This window comes from Ursus maritimus (assembly GCF_017311325.1).
Source record: "Ursus maritimus isolate PB19 chromosome X unlocalized genomic scaffold, ASM1731132v1 scaffold_X1, whole genome shotgun sequence".
In the NCBI taxonomy this organism is placed as follows: domain Eukaryota; kingdom Metazoa; phylum Chordata; class Mammalia; order Carnivora; family Ursidae; genus Ursus; species Ursus maritimus.
Window position 1 is genome coordinate 78,701,122 of NW_024423319.1, and position 26,952 is coordinate 78,728,073.

General features: G+C 41.6%; 1 protein-coding gene and 1 long non-coding RNA gene across 7 annotated transcripts in view; one reads left to right on the top strand and one right to left on the bottom strand.

Moving 5' to 3' along the window:
- Positions 1-354: 354 nt before the first annotated feature.
- LOC121102945 lies at positions 355-5,245 on the bottom strand. The gene is made up of 2 exons (XR_005835107.1): positions 5,109-5,245; positions 355-568 (listed from the first exon to the last, which is right to left on the bottom strand). It is a non-coding gene; the product is annotated as an uncharacterized LOC121102945 (long non-coding RNA).
- Positions 4,788-26,952, top strand: part of FAM120C (family with sequence similarity 120C) — a 140,278-nt gene continuing 118,113 nt past the window's right edge. For 4 of the 6 annotated variants that reach the window (XM_040631306.1, XM_040631305.1, XM_040631302.1 and 1 more), the window contains exon 1: positions 4,788-5,836. In XM_040631306.1, the coding sequence (XP_040487240.1) occupies positions 5,150-5,836 (687 nt within the window). In that variant the 5' untranslated portion in view covers positions 4,788-5,149. Of the gene's footprint in view, positions 5,837-20,055; positions 20,231-26,952 lie in introns of those variants that run through there. The other 2 variants (XM_040631308.1, XM_040631304.1) reach the window with 2 other exon arrangements.

The following is a 26,952-nucleotide window of genomic DNA, read 5'->3' on the forward strand; positions in this document are numbered from 1 at the left end:
AAAAACTGCTTTCTCCCAGTGTCCAGCTTCATTCCTGGCATGCAGTAGGTACTAAATCTGTTGAATGAATTAATGAGTCCCTATTTCAGATACAGTAAGGGATCAAGAGGCTAAGTAATGTGTTAAAGTTAGATTGCTAATAAGGAGTTGAACTAGTACTGGAACCCAGATCTTGGCTCCAAAGCACACAACTTAACTACTATTCTGTGACATCTACTATCCCCTTCTGTTTTCAGGGTTTTGGCCTATGTTATCTCTACTCTCTCTGGCCTATTCAGCATAAAGTTTCTTCTGTATTAGGTATGTTAAGACTCTTGTGTACAAGTAATAGAAATACAATTTGAACAAGTTTAAGCAAAAGAGGAATTTATTATAAAGATGGTGGTGTCTTACAAAACCCAGGGATAATGCAGACAGACCTTAGGAATAAATAAATCAGGTGCTTTAATGCAGCCAGGATTTTTCATCTCTTCTCCAGCTCAATCCCAAATTCTCTGTGAAGGTACATAAAGGATGGCTCTTGCTGCAACCATGAGGATAAGGTAGAGAAGGTGGTAGAAAAGGGGTGCTGGGAAGACAAAACAACAGATGTTTACCTATGCTCATCCTCTTAACTGCCCATCAACACTGCCATTTTCCCCATATCTACAATTCCAAAAATGCCCATATCTAACAGAATCCACGGATAAGTGCAAGTCACATGCAACTTTTGCATCCGGAAGCAACAGCATGGCATAGACCTGCCCCTTCCTCATCTACTTCAGTGACAACCTAAATGTGGCTCCTCTTGATCCTGCAACCTTTAGTAAATTTAACTGCCACCAACAGATCTAAAATGAGAAATAGAGAAATAGATTAACCACAATCAAAATTCCCTTTTAGGAAAGGAGAGGGGCACATCATTATCAGCCACCAGGTCCAAGTATGCACCATTTCCACCTGGATAGGAATAAAGGAAATAAATTTCAGGCATAGCAAAACTTAATGGGAGTCAACTTAACTGATGCACCTTCTCACTTAACCAGTCTGTACTTGGGCCTGGGGCTTGTTCTAGAACAGCAGTGATTCTCAAATTTGAGAGTGCATTACAGTCACCTGGAGGTGAGAGACCTGCAAAAACTATTCTCAACACAAACACTCCCTTCAAACACCTGCACCAAGAGACTTGACCAAACTTTAGTACGGCTTCTAGTAGCCTAGGGCTAGTCCCTGACATGACCCATTTCCCATCTGGAAAGCTCAGGACTTTCAACAGAATTTATAGTTTGCTCCAGCCAATACTTAAAGATAGACCCCTGACCTCCCTTCTTTATAGAGCATTTACTAAAAAGGGCTTACAATTGTGAGTTCTTCCCCTGTCCCCTTGAGATGTATATGCATCTCTTGCAACTCAGAAGGATATTTATTAAGGACCAGAGAGCCATTCCTTTGAAAAGTAATCATCAGGAAGGCTAGGGCCTCAATCTTGAAGTCTCTGTGCCACTTTTTGTAATTTTTCACTTTCCTGGCTCTACTTGAGCCCCTGCCTCCTCCTCTCTCCTCCCTCATCCTCCCTTTAAAACGCCCAGGCACCTCTGCACAAGTGGGAACGGAGCCCAGCTTTTCCCCCTACTGGCAGTAGTTATTGAATAAAATCTGTTTTCACTGCTTTTTTTTATTTCAAGTTTTTATTTAAATTCTAGTTAACATATATGGTAAAATTGGTTTCAGGAGAATTTAGTGGTTCATCACTTATATGTAACACCCACTGTTCATCACAACAAGTGCCCTCCTCAATACCTATCACCCAGTTTTCACTGCTTTAACTAATGTCGAATTTTGTTTATCTTTGACATTACTTAAAACACAGATTGCCAGCCACACTCAGAGTTTCTGATTGTGGAGGTCTGAGGTGAGGCCTGAGAATTTCTAAGAGTTTGTAGCTGATGCTGATGTGCTGGTCCAGGGACCATACTTTGAAAATCACTGTTCTGACTCATGGTCCCTATTCACTAGATATGATTTTCTAGTGATACAACTTCCTCAAAACCTCATTTGACTGCCTGTGGATTTCATTTGAGGGGACTCAGAATGCTAATAACAAGTCCAAGAATCTTGTCAAATTATGCTCTTTGAATCTTCAGCTCTCCTAAAGGGAATAACCTGGCTCATCCTGTTGCAGCTTCTATCTCTCTTTTTTTTTAAAGATTTTATTTATTTATTCGACAGAGATAGAGACAGCCAGGGAGAGAGGGAACACAAGCAGGGGGAGTGAGAGAGGAAGAAGCAGGCTCATAGCAGAGGAGCCTGATGTGGGGCTCGATCCCATAACGCCGGGATCACGCCCTGAGCCAAAGGCAGACGCCTAACCGCCGTGCCACCCAGGCGCCCCACAGCTTCTATCTCTTAGCATTCCACCTAATGATGGGATAATGGCTTATTCCCCCTGGCATTCTGCTCAAGGTCTCCAGTTCACAGCTTGGGTAGATAATAATAGGCTGAGTTCAAGGCTATAAGGTGTGTCTGTCTCTCCCTCTCTCTCAAGATTTTATTTATTTATGGGAGTGGGAGAGCAGGAGAGGGAGAAGCAGACTCTGCTGAGTGTCGAGCCCAATGTGGGGCTTGATCCTATGACCCTGAGATCAACCTGAGCCAAAACCGAGAATCTGGTGCTTAACTGACTGAGCAACCCAGGTGCCCCATTTCTCTTTTCTAATCTGCTTTGGGTATGTTACACCTGTCCTCTCTTCCTTGCATTCCAGCTGAATGCATTTAGAGAGGGAGACGTCATCACATTTGGCGGATTTGGAGAACAAGGAATCTATGGAGGCTTATACAGATAACCTCACTCCAGTTACTTAGATGCCCATTTCCTAATCAGTGAAACGTTTGACACAAGAGAGTTCTGCTCTAAGTCAGCAAAGCCCATGAATATCTGACACTCAGCAATTGCAGATCTCTTGATAAAGGCAGGAGGGCTGCTCTGTTTTGAGTCCCAAGAGCAATAAGTAACTGCTTCACCGTCAAATAACACAGAATGCCAACTTCTCATTAACTGATGTGGGAGATCTCCAATCTCTGCCAGTTCCATATGTTAGGGTCTGTAAATTGCCACACTCCATTTCTCATATCAGTTCTTGAAGGTTTTGTTTTTGTTTTGTTTTGGTTTTGGTCATAAGTAGTTTCTAACCTGATTCTGTCTGAAAAGCAGTAATAGTAAGGATATGGGGTTGCCTCACAGAAACCAAGGACCAAGAATGCTTCAGGAATGATAAAGAACCTGGAACTTAGACACAAAGACTATCTCTCATCTCTGTGCTGAGAATCTACATTTTTCTTCTCTTTCTGTAGACCAGTATATTATATGTCTGTCCCTCTGGTGGTAAAATTGCTGACAGCTTCCAAGTTTTACGCTTAGAGAAAAACTGATCTCTCTGGTCCAGTTCCAACTTTCTAGGGAATGAGATTCTGACTGACCCAGCTTGGATTGTTTGTCTACCTTTGACCCATTCAGCTATGGTTATAAGAACATGACAGTTATTGCGGTAACTCTGTCAATGGGAGGAGGGTCAATTCTCAGAAAAGGAGGGCCGACAGACAATCCAATAGGTGTTCAAAGTTCTAGAAAACCTCTATTCTTTCCATCTTTCATCCCTTCAAGCCTTTGCTCTTTCCTTTCACTGCTTGTTTTCAAGAGTTATCTATGTGCACTGCTTCACCATCTATTTATTTCTTGCCAATCTAGCTTGTTCTATCTGCACTATTCTTTTGTAATAAATTCCTTTACGGAGCTTGAAGCATTTTCAGCTTTTGCATCCTACTAGACTGTTCTCAAACTTCATTCATCTTGACTACTCTTGGGTTCTGCACTTTTGCATTCTAACTCTACCTGCCATTATCTCCCATCTTTCATTATGTTCCAAGCCAGATCTGGCTACTACTCGCTCCTACAAAACAGATCTTGTTTTCTGCCCTCCTCCTGCTAAAACAGTAGGCCCTAAAAACCAATTAGAAGATTGGTGCTACATCAGAATCAACTGAGAAGCATGCTGAAAATCGAATTTTTTCAAAAGATTATGATTCTGTACGTCTAAATTGCAGCCCTTGCAATTATTCTGCAAGAGCTCCCTGACAGATTCACAATGAGGCTTGGAAACAAAGGTCCTAACTATAGGACACTGTAGCTCAGGGAGTACTGGAAAGGTACCACTTGCAGTTTAATTTGTGTTGGTACTTATTTCCCTGACCAAAGACATTCTGAAAAAAAGTGATACTCATTTTCACTTTGTCTCTGCATTGCGTTGGGCAAATGATGTCAATTTCACCACTCATAAATTGGGGCCAACAACTCTTCAAAGAACTACGGTGTTAAAAGTCAAGTGGATTACTACAGAAATGTTGGTTAGCACTTTTACATTTCATACGTGTCCCATCTCATTCATTAAAAGCTACGCATATCCCCCCCCCCCAAGAAGAATGCGCTTCCTCGGGAATTTTAGCGTTGTTTAGCTGAACTCAATTAATCCACTCTACTTCCTTTCCCATGATGCATCACTTCTTCCCCCCAAACTCCTTTTCCTGGGAAAGGCGGTAAATAGCCTAAAGCAACTCCGCGAATGCAGGGAATTGGGAGTGCAAATCCTAAACACGTATCGCGCCCCGCCGCCTCGGATCCCGTCAGCGAAGGGCAGAAAGGGGTGGTAATCTTGTTCTTCGACTGCATCCTGAAGCCATAGAGAAGACTACAACTCCCAGGATGCCCCTCCGCCCTGCCCCACTTCCCCTCCCCCAGCTAGAAAGCGTGTACCATAGAGAAGACGAGGCAACATGGCTCCCGGAGGTGGAAGGAAGAGGATTCACCCCTTTTGAAGCGGTGAAGAGCGGCCGGAGGGGGGGGGGGAAGAGAAGTCACTAGAGCCCGTCATCGCTTTTATCCTCCCAGCCTCTCCTGAGTCCGGTCGGCCTCACTCCTTCTCCCCACCCAAATCCAATCTGTGGTCTCCTCCCCACCCCGCCCTCATCCCCTCGCTCGCTCACCCCTCCCCTCGGGAATCCTTTTCCCGCCCCCTCGCCCCCCGCGGAGTGCGCACGCGCCCGCCCCCAGCTTCGCGCCCAGATCGCCGCCTAACCTGCTCGCGCAGCCGCCGTCTCCTCTGCCCACCGACGAAGCATGGGCGTCCAGGGCTTCCAAGAGTTCCTGGAGAAGCGCTGTCCCGGGGCCGTGGTGCCCGTGGACCTCCTCAAACTCGCGCGCACGGTCTCGCGCCAGCAGCAACAGCACCAGCATCGTCAGCTGCCGCCTACGGCAGCGCTAGCGCCCGGGGCTCCACGCGCCGCCAGGGGCTCCGCGCCTCTGCAACCGCCGCTCCCGCCCGCTGCCTTGGGTGCCTGCTCCGGGGGCGCGGGGCCTCGGCACCATCACCCCGCTCACCACTTCCACCACCACGGCCAGGCGCACCCTGGGCTGCACCCGCCGCCGCCGCCGCCCCCTCCGCTGCCCGGGGCCCGGGTGCTTGTGGACGCGGGCTCGGCGCTTCCGCGGCTTTATGGTGGCTACCAGACGGATTGGGTGTGTGGCGGCCAATGGAACGCCATGCTGGGCTACTTGTCAGCGCTATGCCAGGCTTGTGCCTATCCCGGCGGCGACGGCTTGGAGCTGGTGGTCATGTTCCCCGGGGGCCTGGGAAAGGACCGGCTGGCCGAGTGGGGCCGTCGGTGCCAGGCCGAGCGGCAGACAGCGCAACTGATCGTGGGACACGTGGGCAACAAGGGCACCCCTCCTCCACGGGCCTGGTTCCTGCCACCGGCCTGCCTGAGCCACTGCGTGAGGCTAGCACTCATCCGCTTCCGGGTCAAGGTGAGGGAGGGGCCGGATCTTAAATAATAAGCCCCACACCTATTCCCTCCCAGCTAAACACCTAACCACCCACCCACTAACCTGTCCCCCATTACTCACTCACTGCCTAACCAGCTAACCCACTTGCCTGACTATCCTTTATCATTTTACTCATCTACCCACCCTTTCATACCACCCCCTACCGATTCGCTCACCAACACAACCACATCTCTACCCATGTCATCCCATCAACTCCCTTTACCTTCACTTATCCAGTGGCCTATATCTGGGTTTTAGCCAAACTTCTTTTGTGGCCCCATTTTCTCCTGCTGTCTTCTGCCTCAAACTGAAATACCTTTTTCCAATTTTTTCTAGTTGGCATCTCTTCCGTATGTCTCTTTCCAGCCTGGCAGCAAATCATTTAAACAGATGTTAATCAAATACCTTGCTTGTACAACTTTTACCCCCCATTTTGACCCTGTGCGCTTTTTTACCCATCTGTGCATTCAGCCTTTCTTATTTCAACATGCTTCTGTCTTCTCCTGCCTTAGCCTAAACAAATAAAAAAACCCTGCTGATAGAGTCACTGTTCAACAAGTATTAGACCACTGAGTAAGGGGTTTAAGGGACATGTGAGACACGGTTTCCTGCCCTTGGAAAATCAAATATATAAACATGAAAGATTTATTTAATGGTATAAGTGTGTATGTGATTATGCTTTATAGTACAGACTGTAAGTACAGTATCTGTGAATGTTCGGTGATATCTGTGGGCTCAGATGGTCAGGGGAGGCTTCCGTGAAGAAGTTGGATCTCTAGTTCTTCAGGGATGGGTTGGATTTGAATGGGTTACGGATTTGGGAGGGCTGCATTAAGTGGGCGAAAGAATGAGCAGAAGCAAAAAGGAATATCAAGCATGTGAGGCCCTATGGGCAGTTAAGTCCAATCTCTGCATGGAGTTGGTCACTGCATATGGGGCCTGGGGAACAGTTTGGCAGCATCCCCAGTTCTTGGCACCATTCCTATTGCTCTGTTGCTTTCCCATACTCTTAGGTTTCAAGTTCTTACGTGTGGGGAATAGCAAGGCTTGAGAAGTAAAGGAGGTGGGCAGGAAGAAGAAAAAGGAGTACAGGGTTGGGTAGGACAAAACGTCAAACCCATTTTCCAACCAAGGCTCTTGGGTGTGTGGTCACAATTAGTAGACAAGACAGGGAATTGTGAGAATCATAAAGAAATGGTCCTGAGTAGAATAATGTGGAGGGGAAAAAAATCTCATCTGAGAGACTGAAAGACCTGCATCAGGAAGCTTGAAGTGGTCATTGAGTTTGTGGCTACAGTTCAGTCATGCTAGAACTCCTTGTGCATATCAAATCTCTGCCTGGGCTGGATAGATTATAGCTGTTTTTAATAACAAAATCTAGTAAAGAGCTATCTCAAACATACAAAGTAGCAAAAAATAATATGACATTCATTTGTTTGCCTTCCTGACTGAACATTTTTCAGTAGATTCTTCGTTCATGACGATTCTTTTCATTTTTTCGTTGCTACCACCCAAGCTTTAAGGACTTTTTACCTCAGTGTCATTATTAACTTAGTTGCTGGTGACGGTGACTAAATGATGGAATGCTTAGCATGTTCCAGGTGCTAATCTATGTGCTTTAACAACAAAATTATTTCATTTGATCCTCACGATAACCTGTGAAGCAGTATTATCCCTGTTTTTCAAATGAGGAAACTGAGGCACAGGAGGTTTAGAAAGTTGCCCAAATTCACCGAGCAATAAATGGCAGAGCTGAGATTCTAGGATTCATGCCCAGGCAGTCTGACTCCAGAGCTCATGATCTTAACAACAGTGCTCTAAGATGAATCTTTCTAAAGTGCCAGTGTGATTAGATCCTTCCCATACTCACCTAAACTCTTCCCTGGTTCCTGGGTAAAGACAGGTCTGAGTCATTTATTTATATGCATTTATTGCTTGCTGTACGCTAGGTACTATGCCTGTTGATGTGATTCAGAGGTAAAAAAGGGAATCTCTGTACTTACAGAGGTCAGTTTAATAAAAGACAAAACCAAGTTGCAGATACTGTGAGCTAATCACAATCAATACAGCTCCTACAGGGGGCATGGTTAATTGTGAATGAAGGTTTGAAAGTTGGGGGAGGCTCTACAGATTGGTGCTGAGCCTTGAAAGAACACTGGGAAGGATATAATTCAAGTAGTGGACAAGGGTGTGGAGACCTAAAATGGCCAGCCATGAGATTTGAATGGATTTTGATTGTAGGTTGGAGGAGAGTTAAACACTGAGTGTGGATTTGTGGTTTCCAAACTACTTTTGTTCATAGACCCATCAATCAAAAGTTTTAAGAAGCAGCTTTACTATGGTCTACAAAAATTCTCTATCACACATAGTCTCATCTTTAAAATCCCAGCAGTTCATCCTAATGAGATAGATTGATAAAGCAAGTATAGTGAAAATCGTAGAATCTCAGTGCTGGGTATTTGCATACTCACTGCAAAATTTCAACTTTGCCATATGTTTGAACTTTTTCATAATACGGTGTTGGGGAAAAAGTTCCCAACACTCCTCTTCAGTCCTGAGAGCTACCATTTCGGGAATATATAAATCTTACTCCCTAGGCTAAATTGTAAACAAATTCTTTTTTTATTTTAATGTTTTTTTATTATGTGAGTCACCATACAGTACATCCCCGGTTTCCGATGTAAAGTTCGATGATTCATTAGTTGCGTATACCACCCAGTGCACCATGCAATACGTGCCCTCCTTACTACCTATCACCAGTCTATCCCATTCCCCCACCCTCCTCCCCTCTGAGGCCCTCAGTTTGTTTCTCATAGTCCATAGTCTCTCATGCTTCATTCCCCCTTCTGATTACCCCCCCTTTCTTTATCCCTTTCTGCCCCTACCGATCTTCCTAGATCTTATGTTCCGTAGATGAGAGAAATCATATGATAATTGTCTTTCTCTGCTTGACTTATTTCACTTAGCATTATCTCCTCCAGTGCCGTCCATGGTGCAGCAAATGCTGAGAAATCGTTCTTTTTGATAGCTGAGTAATATTCCATTGTATATTAGGACCACAGCTTCTTAATCCAGTCATCTGTTGAAGGGCATCTCGGTTCCTTCCACGCTTTGGATATTGTGGCCAATGCTGCTATGAACATTGGGGTGCATATGGCCCTTCTCTTCACTACGTCTGTATCTTTGGGGTAAATACCCAGTAGTGCAATGGCTGGGTCATAGGGTAGCTCAATTTTTAACTTTTTAAGGGACCTCCACACTGTTTTCCAGAGTGGCTGTACCAACTTGCATTCCCACCAACAATGTAGGAGGGATCCCCTTTCTCCACATCCTCTCCAACAATTGTTGTTTCTTGCCTTGTCAATTTTTGCCATTCTAACTGGCGTAAGGTGGTATCTTAGTGTGGTTTTGATTTGAATTTCCCTGATGGCTGATGATCTTGAACATTTTTTCATGTGTCTGTTAGCCATTTGTATGTCTTCATTGGAAAAGTATCTGTTCATATCTTCTGCCCATTTTTTGATTGTTTATTTGTTTCTCATGTATTGAGTTTGAGAAGTTCTTTGTAGATCTTGGATACCAGTCTTTTATCTGTAGTGTCATTTGCAAATATCTTCTCCCATTCCGTGGGCTGCCTCTTAGTTTTTTTTTTTTTTTTTGACTGTTTCCTTGGCTGTGCAGAAGCTTTTTATCTTGATGAAGTCCCACAAGTTCATTTTATCTTTTGTTTCTCTTGCCTTTGGGGATGTGTCATGGAAAAGGTTGCTTTGGCCGATGTCGTATAGGTTGCTGCCTATGTTCTCCTCTAGGATTTTGATGGATTCCTGCCTCACATCGAGGTCTTTCATCCATTTGGAGTTTATTTTTGTGTATGGTGTGAGAGAGTGGTCAAGATTCATTCTTTTGCATGTAGCTGTCCAATTTTCCCAGCACCATTTATGGAAGAGACCGTCTTTTTTTGACTGGATGTTTTTTCCTGCTTTGTCAAATATTAGTTGCCCAAAGAGCTGAGGGTCCATTTCTGGGTTCTCTATTCTGTTCCATTGGTCTATGTGTCTGTTTTTGTGCCACTACCATGCTGTCTTTGTGATCACAGCTTTGTAGTACAGCTCAAAATCCGGCACTGTGATGCCCCCAGCTTTCTTTTTCCTTTTCAAGAGTTCCTTGGATATTTGGGGCCTTTTCTGGTTCCATACAAATTGGAGGGCTGTTTGTTCCAGTTCTTTGAAAAATGTCCTTGGTATTTTGATCGGGATAGCATTGAAAGTGTAGATTGCTCTGGGTAGCATGGACATTTTAACGATGTTAATTCTTCTGATCCATGAACATGGAATATTTTTCCATCTTTTTGTGTCTTCCTCAATGTCTTTCAAGAGTGATTTATAGTTTCTAGAATATAGGTCCTTTACGTCTCTGGTTAAGTTAATTCCAAGATAACGTATGATTATTGGTGCTATTGTAAATGAGATGGATTCCCTTATTTCTCTTTCTTCAGTCTCATTATTCGTGTATAGAAATGCAACTGATTTCTGAGCATTGAGATTGTATCCCGCCACATTACTGAATTGCTCTATAACTTCTCATAGTTTGGGAGTGGATTCTTTTGGGTTTTCCATATAGAGTATCATGTCATCTACGGAGAGAGACAGTTTGACTTCTTCTTTGCCTATTTGGATACCTTTTATCCCTTTTTGCTGTCTGATTGTTGTTGCAAGGACTTCTAGTACTATGTTGAATGATAGTGGCGAGAATGGGCATCCTTGTCGTGTTCCTGATCTTAAGGGAAAGGCTTCCAGCTTTTCCCTGTTGAGAATATATTTGCTGTAGGGTTTTCATAGATGGTATTTATGAGATTGAGAAATGTACCCTCTATTCCTACACTCTGAAGGGTTTTAATCAGGAAAGGATGCTGTATTTTGTCAAATGCTTTTTCTGCATCAATTGAGAGGATCATATGGTTCCTGAGTCTTGTTGATATGATATATCACGCTGATCGATTTGCGAATGTTGAACCACGCTTGCATCCCAGGTATGAATCCCACTTGGTCATGATGGATAATCCTTTTAATGTACTGTTGGATTCTATTAGCCAGGATCTTGTGAGAATTTTGGCATCCATGTTCATTAGGGAAATCGGTCTGTAATTCTCCTTTTTGATGGGGTCTTTGCCTGGTTTGGGGATCAAGGTAATATTGGCCTCATAGAATGAGTTTGGTAGCTTTCCTTCTGTTTCTATTTTTTGAAATAGCTTTAGGAGAATAGGTATTATTTCTTCTTTGAATGTTTGGTAGAATTCCCCAGGAAAACCGTCCGGGCCTGGAGTTTTGTTATTTGGAAGGTTGTTTATCACTGACTCAATTTCTTCATAATTAATTGGCCTGTTTAAGGAATCAATTTCTTCCGGTTTCAATCTTGGTAGTTTATAGGTTTCCAGGAAGGATTCCATCTCTTCCAGATTGCTTAGTTTATTGGCATATAGCTGTTGATAAAAATTTCTAATAATCCTTCCAATTTCAATGGTGTTTGTCGTGACCTCTCCTTTTTCATTCATAATTTTAATAATCTGGGTCCTTTCTCTTTTCTTTTGGATAAGTCTTGCCAGTGGTCTGTCAATTTTATTGATTCTCTCAAAGAACCAGCTTCTAGTCCTGTTGATCTGCTCTACTGTACTTCTGGTTTCTGCTTGATTGATTTCAGCTCTAATTTTGGTCAACTGCTTCCTCGTGCGTGGATTAGGCCTGTCCCTCTGTTGCTGTTCCAGCTTCTTGAGGTGAGAATATAAAAACTGCATTTTAGATTTTTCTATTCTTTTGAGTGAGGCTTGGATGGCTATGTATTTCCCCCTTAGGACTGCCTTTGCAGTATCCCATAGGTTTTGGACTGTTGTATTTTCATTCTCATTGGTCTCCATAAATTGTTTAATTTGATTTTTGATTTCCTGGTTTATCGAGTCATTCCTGAGCAGGATGGTTCTTAGTCTCCAAGTGTTTGAGTTTCTTCCAAATTTTTCCTTGTGGTTGAGTTCCAATTTCAGAGCGTTGTGGTCTGAGAATATGCAGGGGATAATTTCAATCTTTTGGTATCGGTTGAGACCTGTTTTGTGTCCCAGAACATGGTCTATTCTTGAGAATGTTCCATGGGCATTAGAATAGAATGAGTATTCTTTGGTTCTGGGGTGTAGTGTTCTATATATATCTATGAGGTCCAACTCGTCGAGTATGGCATTCAAAGCCTTTGATTCTTTGCTTAGTTTTTGCCAGGGTGTTCTGTCTATTTCTGAGAGTGGAGTGTTGAGGTCCCCTACTATTAATGTATTTTTATTTATATGTCTCTTTATTCTGGTTAAGAGTTGGCTTGTGTATCTTGCTGCTCCCCTGTTGGGGGCATATATATTTATAATTGTCATATCCACTTGTTGAATACTTCCCTTAAGAATAATATAGTGCCCTTCTGCGTCTCTAACTATAGTCTGTAGTTTAAAATCCAATTTATCTGATATGAGAATTGCTACCCCAGCTTTCTTTTGAGGTCCATTTGCGTGAAAGATGGTACTCCATCCCCTTACTCTCAGTCTGAATGCATCTTTGGGTTCGAAATGAGTCTCTTGTAGACAGCAAATGGATGGGTCATTTCTTTTTATCCAATCTGCAACCCTGTGGCGTTTTATGGGATGGTTCAAACCATTTACATTAAGACTGATTACTGAGAGATATGATTTTAATGTTGCCATGTTGCCAGTAAAGTCTTTGTTTGTATTGGCTGTGACTTTCTGTTCTGTATCACTCTTGGGGCCTTTTTACTTTTATAGAACCCCCCGTAATATCTCCTGTAGGGCTGGTTTCGTGGTTACAAAATTGGTTAGTGACTGGCGATTCTGAAATGTCTTTATTTCTCCATCAATTCTGAATGACAGCCTTGCTGGATAAAGGATCCTTGGCTGCATGTTTTTCTCTGAAAGAGCTTTAAATATGCTCCCCCAACCCTTTCTCTCATTCCAGGTCTGTGTAGACAGGTCTGACGTAATTCTGATGCTTTTGCCTTGGTACGTGAGAAATTTCTTTGCCCTGGCCGCTTTCAATACTGTATCCTTGCATCTAATATTTGCGAATTGCACTATGACGTGACGTGGCGTAGGTTTGTCGTGGTTGAGCTTGGGAGGGGTCCTCTCTGCCTCTTGGACACGAATGTTTGTTTCCCTCGCTAGATTAGGGAAGTTTTCAGCTACAATTTGTTCAAATATCTCTTCTAGACCTCTGTTTTTCTCCACCCCCTCGGGGATGCCGATGATTCTAACATTGGATCGTTTCATTGAGTCAGTAATCTCCCGTAACCTACATTCGTGGGCGTGGATTTTTTTAAGACCATCTTCTATTTTCATTTTTTCCTCTATTAACCCATCCTCCAATTCACTAACCCGTTCCTCTGCTTCTGCGACCCTGGCCGTCAGAGCCTCTAGTTTTGCCTGCATTTGGCTCATAGAATTTTTAATTTCTGTCAGATTCGCTCTCATTTCTGTCCTTAGGGATTCTATATTCTCAGTAACCTTTTCGTTAATAGTTTTTTCAATTCTACTCATCATTTTGACCATTGTTACTCTGAATTCCATTTCTGATAATTTGGTTACATCCATATCCATTAGTTCTGTGGCAGAGGCCACAGACTCATTGTCTTTTCTTTGCTGGGGGGGGATTTCTCCTTCTCGTCATTCTGATGAGTAGAGGTTGTGGGGTTGTCCAGAGCCCAACTTATTGACCAGGACCCAGGCCGTGTGCCCTTGTTTTATAGGGATCTTAGGGATGTGGACTTCTTCTTTAAAGATTTTATTTGTTTATGTGGCAGCGAGACAGCCAGTGAGAGAGGGAAGACAAGCAGGGGAGTGGGAGAGGAAAAAGCAGGCTCCCAGCGGAGGAGCCTGATGAGGGACTCCTTTCCGGAACGCTGGGATCACACCCTGAGCCGAAGACAGGCGTTTAATGAGTGGGCCAACCAGGCGCCCCGGGATGTGGGCTTCTTGATTTTTCAGCCTGCCTTCTGGGGGAGGGGCCTGCCGCGCCGATATTCAGGCAACCCTGTTTGGGTAGAGTCTCCGTGTCCCCTGCGAGGGGAATGGGGACGGGCACGCTGTGAGCCGGTCTTTCCAGGCTTTAGTTCTCTGGCGGCTTTCTTTGGCGGTTTGCTGTGCCTCTTCTGAGAGTCAGAGCAGCAGCGGCGGAATCTCAGCCTCTGTCTCAGAACAGAGGGATTACGGACCGTTCTCCACTGATGTTCTGGCCGCTTTAACTTCGTTACTGTTGAGACTGCTCAACCCTGCAGCGTCCCGGGATGTGCGCCCCACACCAGGTGTCCCAGCCCTCACTTCCAGGGCCGTTGTGTCTCTGTCCTTTGCGTTTCTAACACCGCCAGCTGCCAGCCGCCCCCCGCGCGCTCCCGGAGCTCCCAGTCTCAGTCTGGTTCCAGTGAGCACACCGGAGTTCCGTGAAAAGTCTGGTGGCACGCGCTCCCGGCTCACCGGTCTCAGTCTATTCTCTCGCGGGTGCCGTCCGGGAGTCCGCCCGCTCCCCCGTGCAGGTGGCTACCGCTTCCCGGCTCCCGAACGCGGTGGCTCCCTCCCCCTTCCGTTTATCTTCTGATATCTGTGCGCAGCTTCGTACCTCAATACTCAGCGCTGGAGATGTTCATTTGTAGAGATCCAGATGTATCTTCCTGTGTCTCAGGCTGATTCCGTGGATGTTCAGGCTGGTCTGGTACCTATCCAGCTAGACTCAGGGGACCGGCTGAAAACGGGGTCCCCTACTCCTCTGCCATCTTAACTCCCACCTCCTGCAGTAAACAAATTCTTTCATCTTTTCATATTCTCCATAATGTCTTGTATATTTTAGGTTTAGGATACATTTTTTTCCCTGAATGAATAGGTTAGTAATTCTAAGAGAGTGGATTGTAGGAAGTAACTTCTAAAAAGTGTGTAGTGTGGCTCTTAATATAGTGGATTTAAGACTGGCTCCAAAATCACATGTAAAGTCTCTGTAGTTCTTATCAGTGAATGAAGTTCTCTTTCCTGGTTCTGATTGGTGATTTTTGTTGTTGTTGGAGTGATGGAGAGCTTCCTTGTTTATAGTACGGACTTTAAAGGTATTGGTTAATAACTGATCGTGGTTTGCCTTTATAGAGGAGTGTTCCACTCTGTTGAAGATAGCAGTTTTTCACTTGGATGATCTGCATGGGTACCATTTCTTTCTACTGACCTGCTAAGTGCTTCAGAACAAAACCCACTACTTTATTTCTCCTCCCCTTGGTTTTGTTCTTCATCGTAGCCCACAAAATTGGTCTTTACTCCTAATCTCATTTTCATTTGTAATAGAGAAAATGAGGGTGGACAGATTAAATAAAAGATAAATTGCTGGGTTGTCCGTTTAGCTTTAGGCAATTTAAGACTCCCCATGAAAAGATTCATTGTGTATTATTGGCATGAACTTTGTCATTTGGTTGGTTTCATTGTTGTGTTCTGCAAACCTTTGTAAGTGGTAATGGCAGGAAAATTAAGTAAACTGACAAATTGCTAGCCTGATCTCTTCCTACGGGTCTCAAAAGTAGAGCAACCAAAAGCAGTTTTAGATTGTAGTTTGGGAGATGACACGGGGTGGTTCTGGGTATGAGTGCTTTGTTTTAATGGTTAATGTATATTAGAAAAAAAGAGAACACATCAAACCCACCACTTCACAGTTATCATTCTTTAGAATAGGACCAATTAAAGAAAAATGAGTTGATTTAAAGAAAAGTGTTAAGTTGCAGTACGTGGATGTGGCAGAAATCATGTTGGTGGTACATGAATGATCAAAGTTTTGAAAAGTCTGACCAAGAGCTGATGTCATTTTATGCTTTCATTCTCTAAAATACAGTAGAGCAATGGCTGCTGTGCTTCTGGGTTATTTACCCTCAGTCATAGACACATCCTGAAAAGTCAGTGACACTTCTAGGTGCTCTAATGGTAGGAAAAATGATTATAATAATAATTATTACTACTTCTTGAGCACCAAGTTGTACATAAGGTGGTTTTTAAATATCTCATTTATTCCTCACAAGCTTGCAAGAATGCACTGTATTCTTCCCATTTAACAGTTGAGTAACTGAGGTACAAAGAGGTGAAATGATTTTTCTTTGGTCTGTACACTGTTAAGTGCTGGATAAAAATTCTTGCTCTGGGTCTGTGTTGCTCAAAGTCCTTTTCCACAATTCCACCACACTATTTCCTTCTTTTTGTATATTCTTGTGTAAGATTGTGCATTTTTATTGGCCAGATAATATACGTAAATACATGAAGAAAAGCAATAAGAAGTCAACTTGTTGAGCACTTAGTTTGTGCCAGCATTGCTAAATGTACGATTCTACCAGTATAAGGCACATGTGTAAGCTGAGTGCCAAGTGAGTGAGTGATAGCAGTCTCTTTCTTTTTTGAATTTTCAGTCTCTACCTTTCTGGTTTCTTGTACTTACAGCATAAACAAGTAACCTTTAAAAGGCATAAATTTTGCCTTTAATTTGTCATCCCCTTAAGCCATTATCATTATACCATTCTTCCCTTTTAACCATTATTCATGAACAATGAAGACTGTATTAATTCCCATTCCCTAGCCTGTTGCCACTTGATATCTGATGTCACCATTCTCCTGCTGACACATCCACTCTTACCCTTTTTTGGTCCTCTTTGAGATAATTGACACTCTTGAGCCATCCTTTCCTTGAATTGCCTTCCTTGGATTTCATAATGCTGCTCTCTTTATAAGTCTAGTTCTTTCTCCATTCCTAAGTTACTCCTCCTCCTCTGCCTGCTTCTTTAACCCTCGGTGCTCTCAAGTCTTCTGTCCTAGTCATATTCTTCTATATTCATTTCCTGAGCAATCTTATCCATTATTATGGCTTTAAATATTAACTATATTCTGATGATTCCTATAGCTCTTTCTCTACCCCCAAGCTGTCTCATGAGCTTTTGACACACCTTTTCAGCTCTACTACTCAATGTGTTACAGGTCACTTAACCTTAAAAACATTCAAGATGGAGCTCATTATTTTCCCCCAGAACTTGTTCTGTTCCCAGTATTCTCTTTTTGTTTGAACATTGTCTTTTATCTATTTCAAGCCAGAGATGATGGAGTCTTTAATTCTTTACTCTCCCATCACTTCCCATATCCACTTAGTTACCTGGTCCTATCACTTCTACCTCAAAAATGTCTCCTGAGTCCACCCCCATGCCTTATTCCAAGCTGCCATCATTTCTTATCTGAACCATGAAACTAGCTTAACTTTTTCCTTTACCATTTTCTGGACTATAGTCTCTCTTTACACATTGCTGTCAGGGATACTGTCCTGAAGACCAAACCTGATTTTGTTGTGTGCACACTGGCTACTTTTTGCCTATTCTCCCAAGTCCAGACTTCTCAGCATGGCAGACAGGGCCTTTTACAGTCTGATCCCAAACTGTGCAGCCTTACTTGGTGCCTACCTCCGCCCACACCTGTTCCAACCATTGCAATGTCCCAAGCATCCTGAACTTTTTAGTTTCCTAGGCTTACAGTGTGCTCACCTAGTGCTTTGCCTATGTTACTCTCACCCTTGCATAGCAAATTCCTGCATATTGCTCAAAAGTTATCACCATGAATCTTTCCCAGCCAACGTGAATGATGTGCTGCCCAAATGCTCTTTAATTACCTCTCATTTTTTTCTCTTTCATAGTATTTTCATATCACATTTAATTCTTTTTTTTCCATGTGGTACATTACATCCCCAGAACTTATTTATTTTCTAACCTGAAGTTTGTATATAATTCTCTTTTAATTGAATTCCAAGACGGTAGGGATTTGCGCCCAGGGCTTGACACATTGTGTTCAATAATGGTTGTTGGGAGAGAGAGATTGGTTGATTGACTATGGAGAGCTTTAAAGGTCAGATGAGGAAGAATTTAGAATCAGTGTTTTATAATGTTATATATTAATTCCATGTAAATCAACTTAAATTCCAAATGGAATTGCAAAACTCTGTTAAGTAAGTTTGGTAGCTGCTTAGCAATATATTTATAGAATAAATTCCCTCTTGGTGGTAGTAATAATATCTACCACATGGGCTGGGTATCTTACATAGATTCATTATGCCATTTAATCCTCATAACCACCCCTCAGGATATGTATTAATCTCCGTTTTTTATGGCTAAAATAAAAACAGACTCAGCATAGCCACTGGCCTGCGGTTGCACTGCTAGAACATGGTTGAGCCAAGATACAGATCTAAATATATTTGACACCAAAATCCTTCATCTTTAACATATTGTAAAACAGTATAGTTGCATTTTAAATTAAACTTTTTCCAGAACATGTTTCTTACATTTAGTTTGTGTAGCATAATGGCTAAGAACACAGAACTTGGAACCAGACTGCCTGGGTTTAAATCCTTGTTCTTCTACCTACTAGATATGTAAACTTAGGCAAGTTAACCTCTCTGTGCCTCAGTTTCCTCATCTGGAAGATGAGGGTAGTAATAATACCTGCATCACACACTTTGTTGTGAGTCTTAAATGATTTAACATAAGTGTTTATAAAATTACATGGCCCATAGTAAATGCTATATAAATGCCAGCAACTGTTACTTTGAACAAAGTATCTTGTATGCTAAGTAGGTTGAACATGGATCATTTTACTCTCATGCTTTAAGATTAACACGGTATGGCATGCAGGGTCCTTCTTGATCTGCCATTCTCTGGTCTCATTTCACCCCATTTGCCTTAGCAGGACAGTGAATGCTTTTCAGTTCAAGTAACATTTTTTGAGCATCTGCTTTGTGCCAGACCCTATATGCAAGTACTATGAACAATGGAATTCATTCATTCAACAAATATTTATTGGGCTCCTACTGTATGCCAGGCACAGTTCAAGATTGTGAAGATAAAGTAGTGAACAAAATGGATTTCTGATCTTATAAACTTTACCTTCTAGTGGGGAGGAAAGACAATAAACAAGGTAAAAAGACAGAATACATAGTGTTTTAGGTATAGTAAGTGCTATGGAGGAAGATGAAGCAGGGAAGTGAGATAAGGGAGTGTTGATGTCAGGGGGTTTCCCTCTCTCTCTCTCTCTCTCTCTCTCTCTCTCTCTCTCTCTCTCTGTCCCTCCCTCTCCCGGACCTTGTTGTCTGGCAGGGAGACAAGTACGAAAATACAGTATGAGCCAAAATACAGTATGAGCCGTGAGGATCATTTCTCTGACTCTTGTCATCAGCCCAAGGGCATGGTCAATGGAAGTGGCAGAACCAGGATATGCATAGCAGACACCAAAACCCTTGCCCTTTTATTTATACCATGAAGGAAATTACAAAGGTTATGGCAAGGATGGCAGACTGGCGGCCCATAGGCCCACACATTTTTTTTTTAAAGAACTTCATTGATTTTTATTGACAAAGTAGTGTTTATCAGAATCTGTAATCAGCAGGTTTGAATATTAAGGCATCATCATCTAGTCGAATGATTTTTCACTTCACTATTACTTAATTTGCATTATATGAATGCATTTCTTTTTTAAAAAATATGAATTTGTTGCCAGTGTTTTAAAAATTGTGAAATGTTACAAAAAAGTCTGACTTTCCAGCCACTTGTGAAATATCAGATCCTTTGGCAACATTGATTACACCCTTTTGCTTAGCCACATGGTCTTCATTTATTGGAATCTCTACCATTCCATGGTGTCTCCCTGACACAGTGACCAAGTGCCTCTTGCCATTTGTGATAATGATCATCTAACAGTGGCTCCCAATGATCCCCACCTCCTGGTATTCACACTCTTGTGTAATCTTCCCCCATCCCTTGTGTGTGTGCTGGACCTAATGACTTGTTTCTTTTCTTTTTCTTTTAAAGATTATTTATTTGAGACAGCATGAGCCGGGGGGGGGGGGCAAGGAGAGAGGGAGAAGCAGACTCCCTGCTGAGCAGGGAGCCCAGAGCGGGACTCCATCCCAGGACCCTGGGATCATGACCTGAGTTGAAGGCAGATGCTTAACCGACTAAGCCACCCAGACGCCCCCCTAGTGACTTGTTTCTAATGAACAGACTACAACAAAGTGATCAGATGTCACTTTCAAGATTAGGTTATAAAAACCTGTGACTTCCATCTTGTTTGCACTTTCTCTCTCTCTGGCTCTTCTTGCTTGATCACTCTGATGAAGCAAGCTGCCATGTTGTGAGCTGCCCTGTGGAGAGGCCCACATGACAAGAAACTGAGGGCAGCCTCCAACTATCAGCCAGTGAGGAACTGAGGCCCTCAGTCCAACAACCTGCAAGGAACTGAATCCTGCCAACAGCCAAGTGAGTGAGCTTGGAAGTGGATCCTTCCCCAGTTGAGCCTTGAGATGACTGCAGCCCCGGCTAATATCCCAATTGCAGGCTGAGCCAGAGGACCCAGTTAAGCCATGCCCCACAGATACTATGAGATAATAAATGTTTTTTTAAGCCACTAAGTTTTTGGGGTAATTTGTTACATAGAAATAGATAAATGAAAACACCATTGGTGGTTGTACTTGTACTTTTTTATAGTAGTTTTGATAAGCATGAAATATTTCTTGTACCCACATTTATGAAAAGTGACAAAAAATTATACAAGAAGGTCACATATTTAAAAATCATAATTTTTAAAAATTCAGTGACAAGGGATTATTGTGCTATAGTGAAAAGAGCAAATGAGTTGAAGTCCAAAGACTTGGATTCAGGTCACTAGTTGGATCTTGGGTAATTTATTATTTCATTTTGAAGACCTTCATTTATAAAACGAATAAGGAAGTAATACCATCTTTCCCAGGACAGTCAAGAGAACTACTGGATATAATGTATATGAAATATAACATTACATATATTTTAGTTTGTATTAATTTCAGTCCCTCCTGTGTTTCGATAGTACTCTTTACTTATTTCCATTGGCTTGTACCATAATATATTGTGATTATCTGTTACATGCAGGTGACTTGATGGAAGGGATCATATTTTATTCATCTTTTCATCTCCTTACACAGTATTTGGGCACATACCAAGTGTGCAAAAACATTGGTTGAAAGAATGAACAGTTGTTTTGTTAGATAACTAATGAAAATTTTAAAACACTAAAATATGATTCAAATTCTTAACCAAGGTACCTTTCAACTTTGGGAAACTTCCTTTTGCCAGTTTGCACATAGGCAGGCATTATAAAGAGGACAATTTTTACAGTTAAATCTTCATATAAGGTCACTATGTAAGGCTTAAATTTGGTCTATTGAACAATTCTTAGCACAGCCAAAGCACCTGAACCAGAAATACAAGAGTAGACTAGTCCATCTTCTGGGCACTCTTATGTCACAAAGAATACACTTAAGTCTACATACATGTTATGCCCTAAGGCAAGAAGCAGTCACGGGGCTTGAAGCATTATCTTTTCTCTCTCTCTCTCTCTCTGCCTGCCTCTCTCAAATCAAAAAGCTGACAGTATCAACTGAAGAAGGTCACATATTCCTCTACATCTAAACAAAATATATGTGTTGAAATACTGCAGTTTAAGACATCATTTTAAAATAAACCATTGTAAGAAATATGACCAGTATAAAAATGAGGAGTGCTGAAACAGAATTTTTAAGAAGGCTTGGAATTTCAATAGGCTGTGTACAGACAGAATAAGTGATATTGCTGTGAAATGCATTTATATAGTAAATGAAGAATTTGCCAGGGCTTGAAAGTCTTTTGTAGGTGGTGGTTTAAGAAAAAACTGTCTGATGAATACAGCAGAAATTACATCATAAACAAGCGTTTGTAAAGATAGGAAAATACTGTTGCTCAGGATGTTAAAGATTGGTGGCTGAACGCTTTTGGAACAAACTGGGTCAAGAAGTTATTTGTGAAGTTTTAGATTGCAGCTGGTTACAAGAGATCTAAACACTACCCAAAGAGCTATGTGCCTAGCCAGTCGTTCTCAAAGTATGGTCCCTGACCAACAGTACTGTATCACCTGGAAACTTGATAGAAATGCAGATTCTCAGGCCCTAGTCCAGACCTACTGAATCAGAAATAGGATATGGGGCTTGTCAGTCTGTTTTAACAAGCCCTCTAGCTGATTATGATACATGCTAAAGTTTGAGAACAACTGTACCTAGATATAATTCATGTGTTAAGAATTTTGGTGGAATCTAACTCTTTTAGACTTGGAGCCTGTGACAGGTACATTCAGAAATACCTGGATTTTGTGTGTTGAGGAAAGTCGAAATTTTTAGTATAGATTTGTCAAAATTATGACTACAGATAGTGCTTCTGCAGTAGTATTACTCTTGGGCTCGGAATACTTCAATTTGAAACAAACACTTTATAAGGACTTAAAGCTTTTATTGTGTCATTCCTTAGGGATTCAGTTTTTGTGCAGAAATGTTCAAAATGAATCATGTCCAGGTCTAGTGGTTAACATTGTGGTTTACACCAAACACAGTTGAATACTTTGATTTATTAGATGCACATTATAGAAATCTGACCTATTATATATAGATTGATTGGCTTAGTTGAGGCATGGTACCCAAGATACTGAAAACAAGGGAGGGGGGACTTATTTGGCATCCAAAGGGCATTCAGTGCACTAGCAAAGATTGAAATTAAATATTTGACCTGTTTGGTTGACATTGCAACTCATCTAGGCACTCTGAATAAAAGCAGGTTTATTAAAAAATAGCTTCACAAATGTATGGTTGTATTTGCTCATTCCTAGCAAAATTATGCCTTTGGGAAACTCATTTGGCAGGTGATAAACTGGCTGACTTTACTGTGCTGAAATTGGTTTCCAAGAAATGAAAGTGATGGCCTGAACTACATCCCCGAAATTGCGGAATTGTCGGTTGCATTCCAGGAAGGGCTCTCTGGTATTATATTTTATGAAAAGGAACTAATATTGTTCAGTTAGCCTTTCTCAATTAATGTTTGTGACGTAAAAGAAGAGCTACAATGGAGATACTGAATTACTGTGCAATGGTACTGAAAATGAAGCATGATATCATTGGAATACCAGAAGTCTACAAATATCTTGAGAGTTGTCACCCTAAATATTAAAAAAAAAAAGCATTGTGCAAAATGTCTGTTAAGAAATGCCTACATTTCTAAACAGCTGTTTTCCATTATGAAATAGGATAAAATTAATCATTCCCAATGAAAGGACCAAAGGCTAAATTCTTCACTGCACATCCTAACACAAAAATATAAGACTTAACATTGACCTCTTTGCACATAAGAAAGGCATCAAACCTCCTGTTTCGAGTTAAAGGAGAATAAATCACACACACACAAATGTAATGATGAACTTCTTCTATTTTTTGTATCAGGCTTTCTGATTTTTCAATCCTGAAAATTTGCTTTGGGCAGAGCAGGTGCCTATACTGGTATCTACTTGTCTCAGATGATTTCTAAGGGCCTACAGAGAGTAGTACATACCATAGCCTTCATCTCTGCAAAATAAACAGACTATAATTTATTTCATAACCACTTTTTCAGATCCTGCATGCAAGGTATTTTATATAAGTAATTTCTAAGTCTTTTTTTATTTAATTCCAATCAGCCAACTTAAAGTACATCATTAGTTTCAGATGTAGTGTTCAGTAATGTATCAGTAGTAATTTCTAAGTCTTAAACTCAGGAATTTGCAAAATCTCTACTTTATAGATGAAGAAGCTGAGTGACTTGCCCATGACTTACCCATCACTGGAATTTAAGCATAGGTCCACTAGATGTGAAATTCCTGCTATATCTTTTGATAATAGAAGCTATTCTCAAAGTAGAGCCTTTAGCCCCCAGATGAACCACACCAGATTTTTTAAAATCTAATAGTAATTAATAGCAGCCTAATAGTAATTAAGGTTACTAAAATTGGGTATTTTCAAATTAAAATTAGCACCTTAATAGCCTTTACTAAACACTGGATCAGTACACTGGATCAGTATTCTATCTCCAGCTTCATAGAGATATTTAATGGCAAAGACTCTACAGTGCATGTGTATATAGATAGTTGAGATTCCTACAGTTAGGAGAGAAGGCCACTTTGCTGATGTTGCCTTGAATTGGCTATGGGTTTTTTATTGCTGCTATTCTTACTTTTGGGTTCTATATTCTTTAGCTTCATGACTGTCAGTTTGGTCTCTTAATAGTTGTTGGGCTGCACAGTGTGTAGTGATGAAAATTTGTTTCAGTAGTAGTTTTGGTCTGCATTTTTTCAGTAGTTAGGCTCCAGGGCACAAAGGCCTTGCAGCTGAAATAAAAACTGTCCATATTTCCTTTTTTTTTTAAGATTTTTATTTATTTATTCGACAGAGATAGAGACAGCCAGCGAGAGAGGGAACACAAGCAGGGGAAGTGGGAGAGGAAGAAGCAGGCTCATAGCGGAAGAGCCTGATGTGGGGCTCGACTCCATAATGCCGGGATCACGCCCTGAGTCGAAGGCAGACGCTTAACCGCTGTGCCACCCAGGCGCCCCAAAAACTGTCCATATTTCTATTGCTAAAGCAGACTTAAACATATCCACCCCTCCACTTGACTTTTCTTATGAAGTGAAATGAGACATTAAACTTTTCTCAGAGAGTTGTTTCCCCCTGAATTTTATAAATAAGTGTTGCTTCCTCTAGAAAACATTGCCTCCGTTGACTGGTTAGATGCCTTTCCTCTATGTTTCCGTGGCACCCTGTGGTTATAACTTCTTAACATGTATGTTAAGTGTCTTACTCTATGCTGTCTGCATCCTGGCACTTAGAAGGCCCTCAGTTCATATTTGTTGTACTGAACAGTGAGCTAGCAATTAAAAGCTATAGGCAGTTGTTCAGAATCTCAACTCTTACTTTCTTTAAAGCTGAAATGTGCTTCTTTTCTGAGTAGTTGTTTGGGTATGTTGTTTAAGCTCACCTAAGTCATTTTAATCTCCTGAAAAATTGCAAGGTTAACAAAGGAACTGAATCAGTTTGAGCCAGGGACTGGAAGTCATTCTGCTTACAGGTGGTAGCAGTCATCCACATGGAAATGGAGCGAGGGTACTCAGCTGTTCTGAGGGGTATTTTGGCTAGAAGGCTTCTTCCTTGTCCTGGTCAGGATTTAATTGCCATCAGTTAACTCTAGATGATATTTTGCTAAAAAATAAATTGCCATGCTGTGTGATCTGACTAGAGAGCACTGTTTCTTAAACTTGCCTCATCACAACAATCACCTGGGGTTCTTGAAAGTGACCCAAGTGTCCATTGTTGGATGAATGAATAAAGAAAATATGGTATATACACACAGTAGAATACTATTCAGCCTTTAAAAAGGAAATCATGCCATTTGGTACAACATGGATGAACCTGGAGGACGTTATCCTAAGGGAAATAAGCCGGACATAAAAGGACAAATACTTCATGATACCACTTATATGAGGAATCTAAAATTGTCGTTCATAGAACCAGAGAGTAGAATGGTGGTGGCCAGGAGCTGTCAGGAGGGAGTCTTGGAGAAGTATTAGTCAAAGAGTACAAAGTTTTGGTTATACAAGACAAATGAGTCCTAGAGATCTGCACAGCATAGTGCCCATGATTAACAATACTATATTGTATGCTTAAGACTGCTAAGACAGTAGATCTTATGTAAAGTGCTTTTATCACAAAAAAATAAGAGGGCAGGAGGAAACTTTTGGAGGTTATGGATGTGTTTATGGTATAGACTGTGGTGATGATTCTTATCTCTAAACTCAAATTGTACACATTAATTATGTACAGCTTTTTGTGTGTTAATCCTACCTCAATAAAATGGTTTAAAAAATATATATTCCCAGCTTCGCCCTAGATCTACTTAGTCATACTCCTCAGAGGAGAGGCCTGGGATAAATATTACCTTCAGCAAATGGGAGTAAAAGGACTACAGGCATACCTCATTTTATTGCCCTCTGCTTTATTGCTTTTCACAGATACTGCATTTTTTACAAATTGGAGATTTCTGATAACCCTGCAGTCAAGTCTGTTGGCGCCATTTTTCCAACAGCATTTGCTCACTTCCTGTTTCTGTGTCACATTTTGGTAATTCTCACAATATTTCAGACTTTGTCATTAATATATTTGTTATAGTAATCTGTAATCAGATCTTTGATGTTACTATAGTCATTGTTTTGGGGCACCACAAACCTCACCAATATAAGACAGCAAATTTAATAAATGTTGTGTGTGTCCTGACTATTCCACTTGACCAGCCATTCATCTTCCTATTCCCCGAGAATAAGAATATTAAAATTAGGCCAATTAATAACCCTACAATGGCCTCGGGTATTCAAGTGAAAGGAAGAGGCACTGCGTCTCACTTTAAATCAGAGGTGAGAAATGAGTAAGCTTAGTGAGGAAGACATATCGAAAGCTGAGATAGGTTGAAAGCTAGGCCTTTTGTGTCCACAAGGTACCACGTTGTGAATGCAAAGGAAAAATTCTTGAAGGAAATTAAAAATGCTACTCTATTGAACACATGAATGATAAGTGAAACAGCCTTATTGCTGATATGGAGAAACTTTGAGTGATCTGGATCAAGCCAGCTCCAACATTCCCTTAAGCCAAAGCCTAATCCAGAGCGAGGCCCTAACTCTCCTTAATGCTAGGAAGCTACAGAAGAAAAGTTTGAAGCTAGCAGAGGTTGGTTCGTAACGTTTAAGGAAAGAATCCATCTCCAGAGCATAAAAGTACATGGTAAAGCAGCAAGTGCTGATGTAGAAGCTGCAGCAAGTCATCCAGAAGATCTAGGTAAGGTAATTCATGAAGGAGGCTACATTAAACAGGTTTTCCATGTAGGTGAAATAGCCTTCTATTGGGAAAAAAAGATGCCATCTAGGACTTTAATAGCTAGAGAGGAGAAGTCAATGCCTGGCTTCAGATGTACAAAAGACAGGCTAAATTGTTAGGGGCAAATGCAGCTGGTAACCTTAAGGTGAAGCCAGTTCTTGTTTACCATTCTGAAAATCCTAGGGCCCTTAAGAATTATGCCAAATATACTCTGCCTGTGCTTTATAAATGGAAAAACAAAGCCTGGGTGACACCACATCTGTTTACAACATGGTTCACTGAGTATTT